Source organism: Salvelinus alpinus, chromosome 2, assembly GCF_045679555.1.
Source record: "Salvelinus alpinus chromosome 2, SLU_Salpinus.1, whole genome shotgun sequence".
NCBI lineage: Eukaryota > Metazoa > Chordata > Actinopteri > Salmoniformes > Salmonidae > Salvelinus > Salvelinus alpinus.
In genome coordinates this window covers 113097578-113118516 of record NC_092087.1, presented here as the reverse complement: position 1 = coordinate 113118516, position 20939 = coordinate 113097578, and the positions used below count along the sequence as shown (strand labels likewise).

General features: G+C 41.0%; 3 protein-coding genes across 6 annotated transcripts in view; 1 reads left to right on the top strand and 2 right to left on the bottom strand.

The window, feature by feature from the left end:
* Positions 1 to 20939, bottom strand: part of LOC139549612 (zinc finger protein 664-like) — a 438201-nt gene that overhangs the window by 94982 nt on the left and 322280 nt on the right. The gene's annotated exons all lie outside the window — the stretch shown is intronic.
* The window catches only part of LOC139549671 (uncharacterized), a 520909-nt gene that overhangs the window by 200974 nt on the left and 298996 nt on the right, over positions 1 to 20939 (top strand). The window lies entirely within an intron of this gene.
* LOC139548294 (zinc finger protein ZFP2-like) lies at positions 5052 to 19307 on the bottom strand. The gene is made up of 2 exons (XM_071357888.1): positions 18675 to 19307; positions 5052 to 8823 (listed from the first exon to the last, which is right to left on the bottom strand). Exons 1-2 carry the CDS (start codon positions 19051 to 19053, stop codon positions 7583 to 7585), a joined length of 1620 nt encoding a protein of 539 aa, XP_071213989.1. The 5' UTR covers positions 19054 to 19307; the 3' UTR covers positions 5052 to 7582.

Sequence of the window (20939 nt, the reverse complement as noted above, 5' to 3'; positions counted from 1 at the left end):
ACTATCCCATTTTGGAAACGTTACATGGACAATACTATCCCATTTTGGAAACGTTACATGGACAATACTATCCCATTTTGGAAACGTTACATGGACAATACTATCCCATTTTGGAAACGTTACATGGACAATACTATCCCATTTTGGAAACGTTACATGGACAATACTATCCCATTTTGGAAACGTTACCTGTACAATACTATCCCATTTTGGAAACGTTACCTGTACAATACTATCCCATTTTGGAAACGTTACATGGACAATACTATCCCATTTTGGAAACGTTACATGGACAATACTATCCCATTTTGGAAACGTTACATGGACAATACTATCCCATGTTGGAAACGTTACATGGACAATACTATCCCATTTAGAAAACGTTACATGGTCAATACTATCCCATTTTGGAAACGTTACATGTACAATACTATCCCATTTTGGAAACGTTACATGGACAATACTATCCCATTTTGGAAACGTTACATGGACAATACGATCCCATTTTGGAAACGTTACATGGACAATACTATCCCATTTTGGAAACGTTACATGGACAATACTATCCCATTTTGGAAACGTTACATGGACAATACTATCCCATTTTGGAAACGTTACATGGACAATACTATCCCATTTTGGAAACGTTACATGGACAATACAATCCCATTTTGGAAACGTTACATGTACAATACTATCCCATTTTGGAAACGTTACATGGACAATACTATCCCATTTTGGAAACGTTACATGGACAATACTATCCCATTTTGGAAACGTTACATGGACAATACTATCCCATTTTGGAAACGTTACATGGACAATACTATCCCATTTTGGAAACGTTACCTGTACAATACTATCCCATTTTGGAAACGTTACCTGTACAATACTATCCCATTTTGGAAACGTTACATGGACAATACTATCCCATTTTGGAAACGTTACATGTACGCCCCTTGTGGAGGGAAATTAATATCTTAGATGGTAGCTGTAGATGGGATTCAAATGCATAATGGTATTAATACAGTGTCTAGACTACCTCTTTTGTATAAATGCCCTTTAGACTCCAAACACAGTATTGCCACGCAGCAAAATGTTGTGTGTAATCTTTCGAGTCAGCTTGATAAAATATTGAACAATTTTTGTACAAAGATATCTTGAAATGTGATATTAGGCCTGTATGGCAGTCCTGTTACTGTATGGCAGTACTGTATTGGCTAGTGCTTTCTCCAATATTTTCTTCTATTTTGCATTCAATTGTATGTCGATGCCATTTATCTTTCAATATTTATTTAATATATATACAGTGGGGAGAACAAGTATTTGATACACTGCCGATTTTGCAGGTTTTCCTACTTAAAAAGCATGTAGAGGTCTGTAATTTTTATCATAGGTACACTTCAACTGTGAGAGACGGAATCTAAAACAAAAATCCTGAAAATCACATTGTATGATTTTTAAGTAATTAATTAGCATTTTATTGCATGACATAAGTATTTGATACATCAGAAAAGCAGAACTTAATATTTAGTACAGAAACTTTTGTTTGCAATTACAGAGATCATACATTTCCTGTAGTTCTTGACCAGGTTTGCACGCACTGCAGCAGGGATTTTGGCCCACTCCTCCATACAGACCTTCTCCAGATCCTTCACGTTTCGGGGCTGTCGCTGGGCAATACGGACTTTCAGCTCCCTCCAAAAATGTTCTATTTGGTTCAGGTCTGGAGACTGGCTAGGCCACTCCAGGACCTTGAGATGCTTCTTACGGAGCCACTCCTTAGTTGCCATGGCTGTGTGTTTCGGGTCGTTGTCATGCTGGAAGACCCAGCCACGACCCATCTTCAATGCTCTTACTGAGGGAAGGAGGTTGTTGGCCAAGATCTCACGATACATGGCCCCATCCATCCTCCCCTCAATACGGTGCAGTCGTCCTGTCCCCTTTGCAGAAAAGCATCCCCAAAGAATGATGTTTCCACCTCCGTGCTTCACGGTTGGGATGGTGTTCTTGGGGTTGTACTCATCCTTCTTCTTCCTCCAAACACGGCGAGTGGAGTTTAGACCAAAAAGCTCTATTTTTGTCTCATCAGACCACATGACCTTCTCCCATTCCTCCTCTGGATCATCCAGATGGTCATTGGCAAACTTCAGACGGGCCTGGACATGCGCTGGCTTGAGCAGGGGGACCTTGTGTGCACTGCAGGATTTTAATCCATGATGGCGTAGTGTGTTACTAATGGTTTTCTTTGAGACTGTGGTCCCAGCTCTCTTCAGGTCATTGACCAGGTCCTGCCATGTAGTTCTGGGCTGATCCCTCACCTTCCTCATGATCATTGATGCCCCACGAGGTGAGATCTTGCATGGAGCCCCAGACCGAGGGTGATTGACCGTCATCTTGAACTTCTTCCATTTTCTAATAATTGCGCCAACAGTTGTTGCCTTCTCACCAAGCTGCTTGCCTATTGTCCTGTAGCCCATCCCAGCCTTGTGCAGGTCTACAATTTTATCCCTGATGTCCTTACACAGCTCTCTGATCTTGGCCATTGTGGAGAGGTTGGAGTCTGTTTGATTGAGTGTGTGGACAGGTGTCTTTTATACAGGTAACAAGTTCAAACAGGTACAGTTAATACAGGTAATGAGTGGAGAACAGGAGGGCTTCTTAAAGAAAAACTAACAGGTCTGTGAGAGCCGGAATTCTTACTGGTTGGTAGGTGATCAAATACTTATGTCATGCAATAAAATGCTAATTAATTACTTAAAAATCATACAATGTGATATTCAGGATTTTTGTTTTAGATTCCGTCTCTCACAGTTGAAGTGTACCTATGATAAAAATTACAGACCTCTACATGCTTTGTAAGTAGGAAAACCTGCAAAATCGGCAGTGTATCAAATACTTGTTCTCCCCACTGTATATATGTTTTAATGCTTGTAAGACTATTCTTTGACACATTTTCTCTTCCTTTGAAATTCTTTTAGGACAGAACATGGACACAATGCAATTGGGATCAAGAAGAAGGTACAGATATGTTGTAGGACAGCTGCATTTGAAGTGTACATTTAACCTACATAGCAGTCAATACAAATTGACATCTATTAGCATACAAATGTGTGCAAATTATCTTTTCAGATCTTCTCAGAAATAAATCAAGTCCATGGAATGGATATAGACAAAAAGATAATTCAAGGACTATCAGAGGTAGAGAGGCGAGGCAGGGGTGAGGACATCATCCTGCTATTTTGACAGTCCCTGAAGGACAATACAGAAGAGGGATTTGCTCTTATTCCTTCCCTTTCTCTAATGTATTTTGTAATAAACTGATCAAGTGTAGTAAGATCATTGCTTTACTTTACTAGGACTGGAGACCACAGCAGCGATCCTGCTCTTGCGCTACCTCTTTAATGAGGACCTGAGTGGCCTTTATGTCCGTGACAAGGTATGCCTATGCACCAATCATCTGTTTCTTCATAAACATAGGTGTGCATGCTTATATAAAACTACAGCTGAACATTTGTTATGTTCTTTGTTAATTGTATGTGTATTAATCTTTTCTTACTTTTGTTGACACAGATTTCACCGCTCTTCACTCCTTTACTGCACATCGGCGGAAATCCATTTCACCATGAGAGTGAAATCCCGCTGGCCTTTGATGGGGAGAACATCCACGCCCTCGAGGACGTAAAATGGGTCTTGGGGCTCTGCTAGGGCTGTATTTTTTTATTTATGTTCTAAAGTTACTGTGTTCTGGGGATAAGAGAAGTTGGGGTGAAGTTACCAGTGCCGATCATAAAGATGGCAAACTTCCTAACATAACTAAGTGGATACGATATACACACTAAAGCTGAAAAATCTGTATTTAGCATCAAGTCTACAATATTGTTAGTTTACCTATGATTCATTTTTAATGTATGTTGTTTTTATTGTACATCATTATTTTTAAATGTCATGAAAAGCACTATACAAAGTAAATGTATTATTTATTATGGTCTGACATGTCTGCAGAAATGTTGCAATTTTGTAATGTGTTTTGTTTTGTAAATATTAATTCACATTTGTGGTGCCACTAAATAAACAATGAATTATTTAAATCAATATTGTTATTAAAATATGTTTTTATAATGGGGGGAGGGTGGACAGGGAGTTAAAAAAATGAACCCCAAAAGGTTCTTTGAGGAACCATGATACACAAAAGGTTCACAAAAGGTTCTTCAAATAACTTTTAAGGGTTCCCCCACAGTTTCAATTTGAAGAACCCCTAAAGGATACTCCAGGAACCTTTACTTTTTAGAGTGTATATTGATAAAACTCACCTTGTCCGAGAGACATTTACATAGTTACACACAGCCAAATTTGTGATGACTATTTTGGGGCGAAATAGCGGCCACAACAGACAGACCTGATATCGCCCATAATTCAACGTCCTTGGACGTCACGGGCTGAGTGGGTATGACCAAAGTTATTCTATTTAGCTGCACTTTGTAGTACATTTTTACACTATAATAAATGTTTCTGATGCCACATAGCCCGTTTTCAAAGGGAGTCGTTGGTTTTTAGGGGCAGTCGCTTTTTAGCTTTTTGTCTGAAAGTACTTTCTCAACTGCGATACCAACTCCAGTCAGCAGATGGCAATGTACATCTTTCAGGTGATTCTGCCACTTTGACCTATAATCTAGTGGATGGGACGCTTCTTCAACATCAACAGCTAGTCAGCCACCTTGGTTCACTAACTTTATGGAAAAAGGTTTATTCAATCAATCTAGCAACTCATCTCATACTGGGAAAATACAGGAATACACACTCAGAGCCTCCTGACTGGGCCCTGTTTACACCTCCAAGGTGCCCCCCTCACACAGGAATACACACTACGAGGCTTTTCTAAAGACGACACTTTGCGTGTTTCGCCCACCTCTTTTTTTTTAAACTAGGTTTGAGATTTTCCGATTTGAGAGTTTCACCTCTTTAAAACTTTTTTAAAAAGTTTGAGAAAAAGTCAGATCAAAGGTGGGTCCATCTGCTCCATCCCCAAATGTGGTTAATTTCTTTCATATCAAATGAGGAGACAAACTTATCACACAAGTCACAGTTATTCTTAAACGAAATCTTTATTCAGTTAATAAGGGAGCAGGTCAATACAACACACACATAACAAGTGAATCAATTGAGTGCTCTACGATAATGATAGCTGGTTGACAAATCACCCCCAGATGATTCATTGAGAGTCCTGAGACAAAAGTACAAAGGTCTTGCAACCTACATGACCAACAACAGATGTATAGAACGGGTCACAAGGTTAAGATTTGTTTGAAAGATACTTATAATTCTCAGCAGACAGTATCTGCTGTAAAAACAGTACTCTGTGTAGAGACCAGGGTCTGGCCCTGGGGTCATCTCTCCCTGGTACCATATAGAACAGAAACATTAACTCATGCTCTGGAATGCAGTCTCTTTAGGTTTAATCACCCAAAATACATTGTAAATCTCCTGTCAGTGTTTTCTCCCAGAGGCCCATCCTCAGTAGAACACACAGACACAATAGTTCTAAGAACCCTCTATTCTGTTGCATAAAACAACCATTTGATCCAATAAAAGTATTATAACATAATGTTGCAGTTTTGCTCTCAGTGTCCAATGAAAGTTGACTAGTAACAACAACTGGGACATAAAAGTCACCCACCATGAGACCCACTAAATCTGCCCAAGAAGAGGCAAACAAAAGAACTGGTGTTACACATACTGACTAACGAGGTGTCACCAATCAGTGCGCCCTACGTGCTAACGAGCTATACGTGCTAACGAGCTATACGTGCTAAAGTCCAACCTCAAAACATAAATGGAAAAACGAAAGCCTGGAACACCTTTCCCCTTAAGACAAAAAATAAATCCTATAATTTTAGTTGGACAAGTTTGCTCACCACCAACAGAAAACAACTTCCATTTCACATTATAATCAACTACAATGCTTCACCTTCTACAATATAAACATGTTGTCTACTGGCTGTCAACAATTAAAAACAAGAAAAAACACGCATTTCTAAATAATAATATACAATCGTATTATTTTTTTCTCCTTTTTCATTCTATAGAATCCTAAAACTCACTAGCTTCTAGAACTCTCGTCCCCTTGGAACGAGCCCAAACAAAACTCATCTCCAATACGGAAAAACGTGCAGTCAAAATAAATTGTGATCCATAGGAACGCATTGGCTAAACGCAAAACTATGACTGCCCACCCTTGAGACAATCAGCAACCAAGTTGTCCTTAACACGGACATGTCTGATTTCAAGAGGAAACTCCTGCAATATCCGTAGTAACTTTCCACCTCACTGTGGAGCTTCTCTCTCTTTTCAGAGTTCACTCGATAGGCATGTTGTTGGATCGGGGCCCAGTCCCTAATGTCATGCTCTAGTACATTTGGGTTGGCACATCTGAGAATGAACCCTGATATTCTAAAAGAAGGGCAACAATGTCAATATAATTATACCCGAAAATTGTCAGTTGATTGCATATATAATTATGATTACTAAAAGTTACATGAATTGTAAATATGAATGATCAAAACCAAATGGACACTCCTTTGTTAATATGTATTGTCAATAATTAACTTAATGGTAAGGCATGGTATAATAAAAAATATATACATTTTTATTTTGATTGCATAGTCTTATTTTCAACGACTTTTCAATTACATTGTGCTAGGTGGGATAGCCTCAATGTCAAAACACAGTTTTAACGTGTCCAAATCCATAACCAATATGCAGAAACAGTTTGGGATAAATTGAAAACCTAAACAAAACATAAACCTAAACAGGTCCTGTGTGGCTCAGTTGGTAGAGCATGGCGCTTGCAACGCCAGGGTAGTGGGTTCATTCCCCACGGGGGGACCAGGATGAATATGTATGAACTTTCCAATTTCTAAGTCGCTCTGGATAAGAGCGTCTGCTAAATGACTTAAATGTAAATAACATGTGCTATTTACACAAACATCTGCCACAATAATCATATTTTTTTAAACAATCTCCTTATAAACTGCACAAGCATCAGAAACGCTGTTTTGACAAGTAGCAATAAATCACTGATATCGATTAGGGGGGAAATCAGGTTGTACGTGATGTTGGAATGCATTTAAATGTAGGGGTCGCTAAACAAAGGAACGCAACACTAATTTGTCATAACTAATCGATATCATGCTAAAATCATTTATGTGACAGGAGGGAGATGAGGTTGCACGTCCTGTTAAAACTAACAGCTCAAAAACCACACGGAATCTGGGAATAATGTGTACTTACTAAATCTAATAAATAATACTATTTCATTTCAGAGCCTGGATTTTCCCCCTGAGGCTAATATCCATATCATGTTGAAATCAATAGAACAGGGGACAAACATTTAGGCTTCTACATTGTGACATCATTAAAATACTCCTACTACAATGTTAAAACATTCTACATTGTGACATTATTAAAATACTCCTACTACAATGTTAAAACATTCTACATTGTGACATTATTTCATTGATATCATGAAACAACTCCTTCATGTATGTATTTACTAATATTTGACCAGAGATCTTTTATCAGATTATCTCTGGTCACAGCTATGAGATTTCTCTTCTGTGTGTGTGCTCTGGTGTTGAGTCAGATGGCTAGCTTGAACAAAACTCTTCCCACATTGATCACAGCTATAAGATTTCTCTCCTGTGTGTTTTCTCTGGTGTACTGTCAGATAGCTAGATGTAGTAAAACCCCTCCCACATTGAGCACAGCTATAAGGTTTCTCTCCTGTGTGTGTTATTTGGTGTTGAGTCAGATTGCCAGATATAGTAAAACTCTTCCCACATTTATCACAGCTAAAAGGTTTTTCTCCTGTGTGTTTTCTCTGGTGTTGAGTCAGATGGCTAGCTTGAGCAAAACTTTCCCCACATTGATCACAGCTATAAGGTTTCTCTCCTGTGTGTGTTCTCTGGTGCACTGTCAGATCACTAGATTGACAAAAACTCTTCCCACATTGATCACAGCTATAAGGTTTCTCTCCTGTGTGTGTTCTCTGGTGTAATGTCAGATGGCCAGATCGAGTAAAACTCTTCCCACATTGATCACAGCCATAAGGTTTATCTCCTGTGTGTATTCTCTGGTGTATAGTTAGATAGCTAGAACTAGTAAAACTGTTCCCACATTGATCACAACTATAAGGTTTCTCTCCTGTGTGTATTCTCTGGTGTATAGTAAGATAGCTAGATCTAGTAAAACTCTTCCCACATTGATCACAGCCATAAGGTTTCTCTCCTGTGTGTGTTCTCTGGTGTAATGTCAGATGGCCAGATCTAGTAAAACTCTTCCCACATTGATCACAGCTATAAGGTTTCTCTCCTGTGTGTGTTCTTTGGTGTAAAGTCAGAGAGCCAGATGTAGTAAAACTCTTCCCACATTGATCACAGCTATAAGGTTTCTCTCCTGTGTGTCTTCTCTGGTGCACTCTCAGAGGGCTAGATGTAGTAAAACTCTTCCCACATTGATCACAGCTATAAGGTTTCTCTCCTGTGTGTATTCTCTGGTGTAAAGTCAGAGAGCCAGATGTAGTAAAACTCTTCCCACATTGAACACAGCTATAAGGTTTCTCTCCTGTGTGGATTCTCTGATGAATTGTAATGCCTGATGAGGTGAATCTCTTCCCACAGTCAGAGCAGCAGTGAGTTCTCTTCCCTGTGGATCTCTGCAGGTGTTTATTGAGGCGTTCTGATCTGGAGAGACTCTTCTCTGCCTCGTCAGCATCATGAGGTTGTTGAGGCTCCCCAGAGGATCCACGACTGTCCCGTCTCTCTCCTGTGCGAACAACAAAGTCAGATGATTAAAGGCCCACAACAGTGGAAATCCACTGTAAAAGGTGATGCCAACAGCATAGCCATGATGTTGTACAACAATTGACATCTGTAATGAATGTTAAAATTATTTGACAATTGTCTTAAAATGAGCAAGAATAGTCATATTTTAGTAGTAACATCGATGATTGTAGAGTAGATATAAGATATAAGTTATTCATGTTGTTGAAACTCTAAGCAGTGTGCCAGACGACTTTTGGTCTCTAATATAGGCCCCTTTCTGTGTTTAATACAATTGCGGCACGAGGGCGATGCACATGCAATTTGGTTGTAGAAACTCTCCCCTGCTAATGAGGAAACTGACAGTTATGGATGTAGTATATCTTAAATGGTGAGCAAAGATTTCAGTTTTTCAGTGTATTCTGAATGTGAATGGGGGAAAACTCAGGGGAGTGCATTTCACACTACTTTGGATTATAATTGTAAGGCTCGTTTGAATGTCCTGTGTAATATAATGTTTGCTACAGTATTAAGAAATATGTTTAATTATTGAAGAATCGCGTTAATGACAGTATCTATTTGGGTGTTGTCAATCAATCAATCAATCAAGTTTATTTTATATAGCCCTTCATACATCAGCTAATATCTCGAAGTGCTGTAAGGAAACCCAGCCTAAAACCCCAAACAGCAAGCAATGCAGGTGTAGAAGCACGGTGGCTAGGAAAAACTCCCTAGAAAGGCCAAAACCTAGGAAGAAACCTAGAGAGGAACCAGGCTATGAGGGGTGGCCAGTCCTCTTCTGGCTGTGCCGGGTGGAGATTATAACAGAACATGGCCAAGATGTTCAAAATGTTCATAAGTGACAAGCATGGTCAAATAATAATCAGGAATAAATGTCAATTGGCTTTTCATAGTCAATAAAGTTATGATTTTTTAAAATGTATTTTTAATTACATTTTCCCCCCACCTTTATTTAACCAGGTGGCCAGTTGAGAACAAGTTCTCATTCACAACTTCGACCTGGCCAAGAAAAATCAAAGCAGTGCAACAAAAAAACAACACAGAGTTACACATGGGATAAACAAAAGTACAGTCAATAACACAATAGAAAAATCTATATACAGTGTGATGGAGTAAGGAGGTAAGGCAATAAACAGGCCATGCTATGGGTGGGTGTTGCTATGGTGACCAGTGAGCTGAGTTAAGGTGGAGCGTTACCTAGCAAAGACTTATAGATGACCTGGAGCCAATGGGTTTAGCGATGAATATGTAGCGAGGACCAGCCAACGAGGCTTTGGTGACAAAACGGATGGCACTGTGATAGACTACATCCAGTTTGCTGAGTAGAGTGTTGGAGGCTATTTTGTAAATGACATCACTGAAGTAAAGTATCGTCAGGATAGTCAGTTTTACGAGGGTATGTTTGGCAGCGTGAGTTTAGGAGTCTTTGTTGCGAAATAGGAAGCAGATTCTAGATTTAATTTGGGATTGGAGATGTTTAATGTGAGTCTGGAAGGAAAGTTTACAGTCTAACCAGACACCTAGGTAATTGTAGTTGTCCACATATTCTAAGTCAGAACCGTCCAGAGTAGTGATGCTAGTCGGGCGGATGAGGGCAGCGATCGGTTGAAGAGCATTTAGTTTTACTAGCGTTTAAGAGCAGTTGGAGGCCAAGGAAGGAGAGTTGTATGACATTGAAGCTCATTTGGAGGTTTGTTAACACAGTGTCCAAAGAAGGGCCAGATGTATACAGAATGGTGTCGTCTGCGTAGAGGTGGATCAGAGAATCACCCGCAGCAAGAGCGACATCATTGATATATACAGAGAAAAGAGTCGGCCAGAGAATTGAACCCTGTGGTACCCCATAGAGACTGCCAGAGGTCTGGACAACAGGCCCTCCGATTTGACACACTGAACTCTATCTGAAAAGTAGTTGGTGAAGCTGGGGAGGCAGTCATTTGAGAAACCAAGGTTGTTGAGTCTGCCGATAAGAATGCGGTGATTGACAGAGTCGAAAGCCTTGCCTTAACCTTTATCACTAGACACCTCATAGTGAGCTACAGGTAGGAATCAGCAATGAATCCCAATAATGAGACACCTCTGGGGAGGTCAGCAACAAATGTCAGCAACATTTAAAAATATATATATACAGTGGGGAGAACAAGTATTTGATACACTGCTGATATTGCAGGTTTTCCTACTTACAAAGCATGTAGAGGTCTGTAATTTTTTATCATAGGTACACTTCAACTGTGAGTGAAGGAATCTAAAACAAAAATCCAGAAAATCACGTTGTATGATTAAGTAATTAATTTGCATTTTATTGCATGACATAAGTCATAAGTATTTGATCACCTACCAACCAGTAAGAATTCTGGCTCTCACAGACCTGTTAGTTTTTCTTTAAGAAGCCCTCCTGTTCTCCACTCATTACCTGTATTAACTGCACCTGTTTGAACTCGTTACCTGTATAAAAAAACACCTGTCCACACACTCAATCAAACAGACTCCAACCTCTCCACAATGGCCAGGACCAGAGAGCTGTGTAAGGACATCAGTGATAAAATTGTAGACCTGCACAAGGCTGGGATGGGCTACAGGACAATAGGCAAGCAGCTTGGTGAGAAGGCAACAACTGTTGGCGCAATTATTAGAAAATGGAAGAAGTTCAAGATGATGGTCAATCACCCTCTGTCTGGGGCTCCATGCAAGATCTCACCTCGTGGGGCATCAATGATCATGAGGAAGGTGAGGGATCAGCCCAGAACTACACGGCAGGACCTGGTCAATGACCTGAAGAGAGCTGGGACCACAGTCTCAAAGAAAACCATTAGTAACACACTACGCCGTCATGGATTAAAATCCTGCAGCGCACGCAAGGTCCCACTGCTCAAGCCAGCGCATGTCCAGGCCCGTCTGAAGTTTGCCAATGACCATCTGGATGATCCAGAGGAGGAATGGGAGAAGGTCATGTGGTCTGATGAGACAAAAATAAAGCTTTTTGGTCTAAACTCCACTCGCCGTGTTTGGAGGAAGAAGAAGGATGAGTACAACCCCAAGAACACCATCCCAACCGTGAAGCACGGAGGTGGAAACATCATTTTTGGGGATGCTTTTCTGCAAAGGGGACATGACGACTGCACCGTATTGACGGGAGGATGGATGAGCCCATGTATTGCGAGATCTTGGCCGACAACCTCCTTCCCTCAGTAAGAGCATTGAAGATGGGTCATGGCTGGGTCTTCCAGCATGACAACGTCCCGAAACACACAGCCAGGGCAACTAAGGAGTGGCTCCGTAAGAAGCATCTCAAGGTCCTGGAGTGGCCTAGCCAGTCTCCAGACCTGAACCCAATAGAAAATCTTTGGAGGGAGCTGAAAGTCCGTATTGCCCAGCGACAGCCCCAAAACCTGAAATGTAAATTGTCTGGTGGCGATTTCATGAATTGTTCAGCAGTCTTATGTCTTGGGGGAAGAAGCTGTTGAGGAGGCTTTTGGTCCTAGACTTGGTGCTCCGGTACCACTTGCCGTGCAGTAGCAGAGAAAACAGTTTATAACTTGAGTGACTGGAGTCTCTGACAATGTTGTGGCCTTTCCTCTGACACCGCTTATTATATAGGTCCTGGATGGCAGGAAGCTTGGACACAGTGATGTACTGGGCCGTTCGCACTACCCTCTGTAGCGCCTTAGGGTCAGATGGCGAGCAGTTGCCATACCAGGTGGTGATGCAACCGGTCAGGATGCCCTCGATGGAGCAGCTGTATTACCTTTTGAGGATCTGGGGACCCATGATAAATCTTTTCAATCTCCTGAGGGGGAAAAGGTTTTGTTGTGCCCTCTTCATGACTGTCTTGGTATATTCCCACCTGGGTGATTGAAAGATGAACTGAGGTCCACACTCCAGTCCAGTTGATGGTGGTAATGCACCTTAAAGTTGGTTTCCAACCGCCATATAAAGTCCAAAGAAGAAAAAGAAGCCTGAAGGAAGGTGAAATTACGAGAAACGAATTTGGTTTACCGTTTGGGGTATTGCAACTGGTTACTTATTTTGATGTGATATGAAAGTATTGTGTGAAATTATTCTCAATTGATATGAAAGTGCAGCGATTTACGTTTCTAGAAATGTATCGCAATTGAGAATGGATTCACATTTAGATGGAATATTTGACTATTTTAGAGCCAGTCTACCTCTGAAAATAACATACAGTCCTTGGACCTTGAGGAGTAACGGGGGCAGCAATCAGCAGTAGAAACAATAACAAAGCTTACTCCCTGCCCATTTCAGTAAAAAGCATATTGGGCTAAGCTAATAGGAGATATTGAGGACTACAGTATTTCAGGCATTGTCATTAGATGCATTTGATCAATTGTTAACGTTTTGTTGATGGTCCACTCTTGATGTTCTACAAGTTACAGTGTAGCTTCAGCCATTCCTACAGAACAACATTAAAGTGTAGAACCCCTTTACTGCATATTGGTTCAACGACTGCAGAGACGGTACTTACTGGGGTTAAACGGATCTCCAACCTCGTCTTCTTTCACACCAAAAACTGCATCCTCCTCTTTCTCATCCTCCTCTTTCACTCTGAACGCGTCTTCCTCTTCTTTCACTGAAACGTCTTTCTCTTCTTCTTTCACTGTAACAGCCTCACCCTCTACTTCTTGTTTTACTGTGACATTCCCCTCTTTCACAAGAGCTTCTTTCTCCGTCCAGCAGACCGCCTCTTCTTTAACAGGAGGTGGGATGTTTAGGGAGCTCATGGTCGGGGATGTTAGCTAGCTAGCTATCTAGCTATCATTAGCGACAAGGCTAGTGCTAACTAAACCAGCCAGCTACTATAGCTGACTAATACAAAATAACGTAATATTAAATTAAATAGGTTAACAAGTTGATACGACAGAAGTGTGTCGAAAACACAGTAGCTAATATACACCGAAAGCGTATAAATAGCTTGAGTCTTTCGGCTATGTTGGCTAGCAAGCTACCGAGGTGGTTGACGAGCTGTTTATGAAGAACCGTCCACTAGGTTATACGTCACGCTGGCAGCGTCGCCTGAAAGACGCACATCGCCGTCTGCTGACTGGAAGGGAAACGCAGTTGAGGATCATATTTTATTTTCCGACAAAAGATTATTTTAAATGGATTTAATTAAATAATACCATTATATTGAGACATACAAAGACAGGAATGTGTTGATTGATTAGTGAGAATAAAAAATGTTTACCACAGCATATTTAAGGCAGTTTCATTAAGTTATACTACATCTAAATAAGTAGCTAGCTACTGTAGGTCTATACTGCTCCTACACGGTGTAACAATACATCATGTAGATGTATATAATGAACAGACTAGGTCTATACTGCTCCTACATGGTGTAACAATACATCATCTAGATGTATATAATGAACAGACTAGGTCTATACTGCTCCTACATGGTGTAACAATACATCATGTATATAATGAACAGACTAGGTCTATACTGCTGCTACATTTTTTGTATTATAATTTTATATTTACTTAACCTTTATTTACTTAACCTTTAACCTTTGTTCTCAACCAGGTCAGCCAGTTGAGAACAAGTTCTCATTTACAACTGCAACCTGGCCAAGATAAAGCAAAGCAGTGTGACAAAAACAGAGTTACACATAAACAAACGTACAGTCAATAACACCATAGAAAAATCTATATACAGTGTGTGCAAATGGAGTACGAAGGTAAGGCAATAAATAGGCCATAGTAGCGAAGTAATTACAATTTAGCAAATGAACACTGGAGTGATAAATGATGATGTGACGGGAATGGGAACAATCTTTGTTTGGTTTTAGAATGGCATTTTCCCCTCTTGAATTAGCAAGCACACTAGCGAAGTGGCGCGAAGCTCTCCATCGTCAACAAACGCAGACAACGCAACACGCCTAACGTCCCGAAAAAATGTCAATAATCTAATAAAACTATATTGAAAAAACATACTTTACGATGATAGTCACATTTATGAAATAAAATCAAAGCCGGAGATATTAGCCGTCTATAACGACAGCTTTTCAGAAGGCAATACCCGGTCCCTTCTCGCGCGTTCCAGAAAACAGGAAATTGGTGTCACGTCATGCCAAGAGCTCTTATTCAACCTCAGATCAAGTTATACACTCCATTTCTTCTCTCCCTGCCTGTTGACATCTAGTGTAAGGCGTACGCAGTGCATGTCGACCAATAGAACACATGCAAATTAATAAACTGACCCTAGAACAGACTGCCTGATTTCAGATTTCTCACTTCCTGTCAGGAAGTTTGCTGCAAAATGAGTTCTGTTTTACTCACAGATATAATTCAAACGGTTTTAGAAAGTAGAAGAGTGTTTTCTATCCAATAGTAATAATAATATGCATATTGTACGAGCAAGAATTGAGTACGAGGCAGTTTGGGAACGAAATTTTTACAAAGTGAAAACAGCACCCCCTATTGAGAAAAGGTTTTAATGAACAGTCCAGCAGGCATCAGCTATGTAGCCAAGTGATCATAGGGTCCAGTGAACAGCAATATATGAACCAGTGAACAGCAATATATGAACCAGGGAAGCCGTTAGGTAGTCGTTACTATGCTAGCCGGGAGCCGCGCCTGGGTCGAGGCTAACTAGTGCTAGCTTCGGGACAAGGGTGTCACCGACGTCTGGCAAAGGCCGGTTGAGGGCACATCTGACGGAATTGCGTTGGCAGACCAGTCGTGATGGATCGGCGGGGCTCTGTGTCGACAAAGGGTCCAGGCCAACTGGCAAAAGAGGTATTGTAGCTGGAGAAATTTTGTTTGCTAGCCGGGAGATGCACCTGGCTCGAGGCTAACTGGTGCTAGCTTCGGGACAAGGGCGTTAGCCACTATAGCCAATCCGGTGCAAAGGTCCAGAGCTTACGGCAGGAATGCGGTAATGTAGTGGCTTCTAGTCGCCTTAGTGAAGAGTCTGGGAGACATCAGCTGTGTGGCCGAGTGATCATAGGGTCCACTGAGCAGGCCGGGAGATGGGCCTGGCTCAAGGCTAGCGTCTAGGCTGGGCCACTCGGTAGCAGCTAGCCAGCTGCGATTATTATAAACTCTGGTGTAATGGTCCAGAGCTTACGGCAGGAATACGGTGATGTAGTGGAGAAAAACAGTCCGATATGCTCAGGGTTGATATCGCGCTGTGCAGACTGGCAGGTATTATCCAGGCTAAAAGCGGCTGGTGTCTGAGCTAAAAAGGTAAAGGCCGCTAGCAGTGGCTAACAATGACTAAATAGCTAGTAGCTAATTAGCTTCTGATGGCTAGCTTCTGATGGAGGTTCTAGCTATAAGGTCTAAAAGAAATAGCAGATCCGTATCACATTGGGTGAGGCGGGTTGCCGGAAGGTATATGTAATTAAAAAAATGGAAAAAGATATTGAAATATATTGCAATATATACAAAAAAAGATAACATTTACAACAACAAACACGTCTTACTGCTACACGCCATCTTGGATTACAAGATGACTCAGTTAAAAACCATTGGATTTAGCAAACTCTGAAATTATTTAGTATTTCTGTGCCCATGAAAACGGTTTTCCCAGCGTAACATAAGGAGCCACTAAATGATAAGTGGGTCGAGTGCATTTCAGAATACAAAAAAATTGTCCGACAGCAATATCCCGTATTTAAGTTGAAGTTCATCATATGACAAGCGTAACGTTATGACTATAACTACTGTTCCCTGAAGGAGGGAAACTAGGTACAACATACGATCAAATCCACGCCTTGCTGGAAGCCCCACCACCCACAGGTGATGAGAGGCTTGGATTTATTCTGCTCTTTAATACCGCTCTTCACCGACACAGGAAAGGGCGGGGACAAACAGGTGTTGTACCTCATTTCCCTCCTTCAGGGAAGTGCAATTATAATCAAAGTTACACTCCCTTTCAGTCATTCAACTTCGGTACAACATACTATGGGGAAATACAATCATTCCCGATGCCGACCCAAACGGATACTAAATGAAACAGCCCCCTGCAGACCACCCAGACCTGATCCTACAAGATGCGTCAGTTTTGTCAATTTATTCATTGTCTTTTGTTTGAAATAGTCTATCTATCTGTAGACTATTAGTCTACTACTGAAAACTTAAGTAGCAGAATGGCAGAATTTACGAAGTCCAGCAGCGGACGGGCGAATCCCTCTGGTCAGGTTATGTTGACGACCGGCTCCCTCTGGTCCGGTTATGTTGACGAGCGGCTCCCTCTGGTCAGGTTACGTTGACGACCGGCTCCCTCTGGTCAGGTTACGTTGACGACCGGCTCCCTCTGGTCAGGTTACGTTGACGACCGGCTCCCTCTGGTCAGGTTACGTTGACGACCGGCTCCCTCTGGTCAGGTTACGTTGACGACCGGCTCCCTCTGGTCAGGTTACGTTGACGACCGGCTCCCTCTGGTCAGGTTACGTTGACGACCGGCTCCCTCTGGTCAGGTTATGTTGACGAGCGGCTCCCTCTGGTTATGACTTCGAGTCATTTGTGTGTCTTAATTATTTGATCCAACAGAATGCTTAAAGCATCAGACAAGTTCAGTACGTATATTTGATTTTATAAAAACACATGGGGCGATTGGTAGAAAGAACAGATGACTCTTGGTTGACCAAGATGTATTTTAGTTGGGGACAGCACTAGAACATGATTTTGGGGCTCCCGAGTGGCGCAGCGGACACTGCATCTCAGTGCTTGAGGCGCCACTACAGACACCCTGGATCAAATCCAGACTGTATCACAACCGGCCGTGATTGGGAGTCCCATAGGGCGGCGCACAATTGGCCCAGCATCGTCCGGTGTAGGCAGTCATTGTAAATAAGAATTTGTTCTTAACTGACTTAACTGAAATAAGGGTTACATTCAAATAAATTTAAAAAACAGTGTTTCATGATAAACCATTTTTTACAAATCCATCAAGGCACCAACTTTGAGAAGGGTTTAAAACAAAGGTTTCAAACCAATTCATGAATGTAATTGCTTCTAGGTATGTCTTGCCTTTAATGTAAAGGCATGACAAAAAATTGGCTGAATATTATACAATGACTTATCAACAGCTCTAATAATTTGCCTTCACAGGAAATCTTCACTGGCAATTCTAGAATATACTATATATCCTAGAAACCTGGTTAAACTATCATTATGACATCATGCATGGCCAGTCCTTGTATTCATAGTGTAGTGAATTCAGGGGGTAGCCCTGAGCTGGACTCAAACCTGGGTCCAGCGACTGTCAAGCCAACACCTTATAACTGTTACACCAAGATGTCTGAACTTCTTGACGAGTTCGCTAGGTGTTGAGTTAGGGTTGCTACAATAGCTTTCTCTATGAATTTGAGAGTGGTTACATTTCTCCAGCCCCATCCCTCAGCTGTTTACCAAACCAAGTCTCTTGGCAGCCATTTTGTTGCTGTTTAAATACTAGGTTGTCCCTTTAAAAAAGCCACACATCAATCAAACAATCTGAAGTTGAAACAATAACAAAGCAGTCATTCCACCACTGTTTTGGTAATAAGATGATGATGGGCCTGGAGACATTTAACTACTCTCAAATTCATAGACAGACCTATGGATGAAAGGACTGACCATCCATGATATCAACATTATAGTTAACCATGTTGAGGCTGTTGATACACATTGTTTCTAAACATTGGAGTAAAAAAAGCTTATTTGGGGTTCTGATGGGGTACAACAGTTTAACTAAGCTCATGAGGCATGTGTTATATTCTCCAAGAATCAATGGCAAAATATGGATGTAGCAATTGCAGATTTCCCCTTTAACACCAAACATCAGTTCAACAACTGCAGAGTTTGTACCTCTGTATTTAAGACAGTACTTACCAGTGGTAATCACGGCCCGGTTTCTCAAAACCATCTTATGGCTAAGTTCATCTTTAGAACCACTGGATGCCTTAAATTGCGTTTGGGAAATCGGGTCCAGATATCCAGTTTCTTCCTCCTCTTCTTCCGATGAGACCGTATTCTCCCCATCCTGCGCTTTCACTTCAAAAACTGAATCCTCCTCATCTTTTACTGTAACACCCTCCTCCTCTTTCACTGAAACGTCTTTCTCTTCTTGTTTCAGGGTAACAACCTCACCCTCTACTTGTTTTTGTATTGTAACATCCTTCTCTTCCTCCTCCTCTTTGATGAGAGCTTCTTTCTCCGTACAGCAGACCGTCTCTTCTTCACCAGGAAGAGAGTAATTTTGTGAACTCATGGTCGGAGATGTTAGCTAGCTAGGCTAATGCTAACTTAACCAGCCCGCCAGCTGAATAATAACAACAACACCGTAAATATGAAATGAAATAATATAACTTACTAACTAGACGACAGACGAGGGTTTAAAACACAGTGGCTAATATACACTAAAGCGTCTAAAGAGCTTTATTGGTTCGGCTATTTTGTCTAGCAAGCTACCGAGGTGGCGGACTAACTGTTGCTGCTGCTGAAAGAAGCGTTCCGTCCACTAGATTATACGTCACACTAACAGCATTGCGTTCCGTCCACTAGATTATACGTCACACTAACCGCATTGCCTTAAAATCGCACACCGCCATCTGCTGACTGGAGTGGGTAACGCTCAGTCTGAACCTCTGACTGCGATGGAGATGTGCGACTTTAAGACAATGACGCTAGTGTGACGTAAAATATATATTATAATGTTCAGACAAAAAGTTAGTGTAGGAAGCATGAGTTTTTACTCACCAGTGTAACTATACAGTGTGGTTAAAGACTTAGTAACTTAGTTGTGTTCACGATCTGGTTCCCTATAAGCACAACCAGTTATGTTTTTGAATGATCACATATGTATTAATTTATTTCGGGATTCTGGGTAATCCACAGCAGATTTATGGAGAATTGCTCTGTGGGTGAGTTCAAAATTGAATAGTCCCGGGATAGAAATATATAAAGTTGACATTACATCATAAAATCCACCTTTTAAATCATACATTAGCAATTTATGTTTTAGGAACTACTGTTGTTGGTTTGGCGTCAAATAAGCCTCTCTTTATATGTTATTTGCCGAATCTCAGTTTTCCATGTGGGTTTTATGCTAAAGTTCCCTCTTTCAAGTTGGTATCTAACTGGAAAATGCATCTTCTTTAGGAGTGCTATTTTTACCCTGTCGACTACTGATCGTTCATCCACACTGTGTGTCTCATCAATGGAGGTCATTTATGACAAATGTATAAAGTATATGTTTTATAAACTCATGAACACCAGACAATTTATTAGCACGGTTCTTGTTAGTTTAGGTGTATTATACTTCTTCGCCACCAGAGGGGGACATTGAGTAAATCTTCAGGTTCATTTGATATATTTTGATAGTAAAATGGATGACAGTTTATTCTGATGTAGTGAATATGAGACACATGGAAACAATGTATTCATTTTATTATAGTAAATTAGGAATTAGTAGGAATTGTTAAATCCACTATACGATCACAATGACTTTGATAGACATTTCAATAGTTTTTTTGTTCGAATATTATAGGGCAGATTAATGGAGAATTGCTGTGGGAGTGCTATTTATATCCCGTCACTACTGATCATTCATCCATACTGTGTGTGTCCCATCATTGCAGCTTTGGAAATAAATGAACTATCCATCCATTGCTCCTTCCTGTGTTGACTCACTGACTTGAGAGACCAGGAAGGTCACACTAGCTCGATAGGTTGATATCTAGCTCAAGCTTCACCTCATGCTTTTCATTAACTGTGTGGTTGTGTTATCTAGTGGGAACCCGTTAGCACGGTGGGCTCTGGTGTCTTCTTGCCGTGGGCTCAAAATGACAGAGGAAATCAACCTGCTTGCTCCTTTTTGTTTTGTCAACTTTTCGATATGGATGTTATGTTTGATACCGGAGGTATCATTGAATTGAATTGAATCATTGCATTGAAAGCAGTAAACTTTTTTTGTGTTGATGCCTGTATCACTTTATCAGCAGCACGTGATCAATGACGTCTGAAGCTTCGTTTCATCGAACAACCACCTGATTGGTTTGGTATTTTGCTTGTTCGCCACTGCAGGCGACGGACTGATCTACAAATCACCTTACATCATGAATAACTACTCATTATTATTTATATATCAGTCAGCCA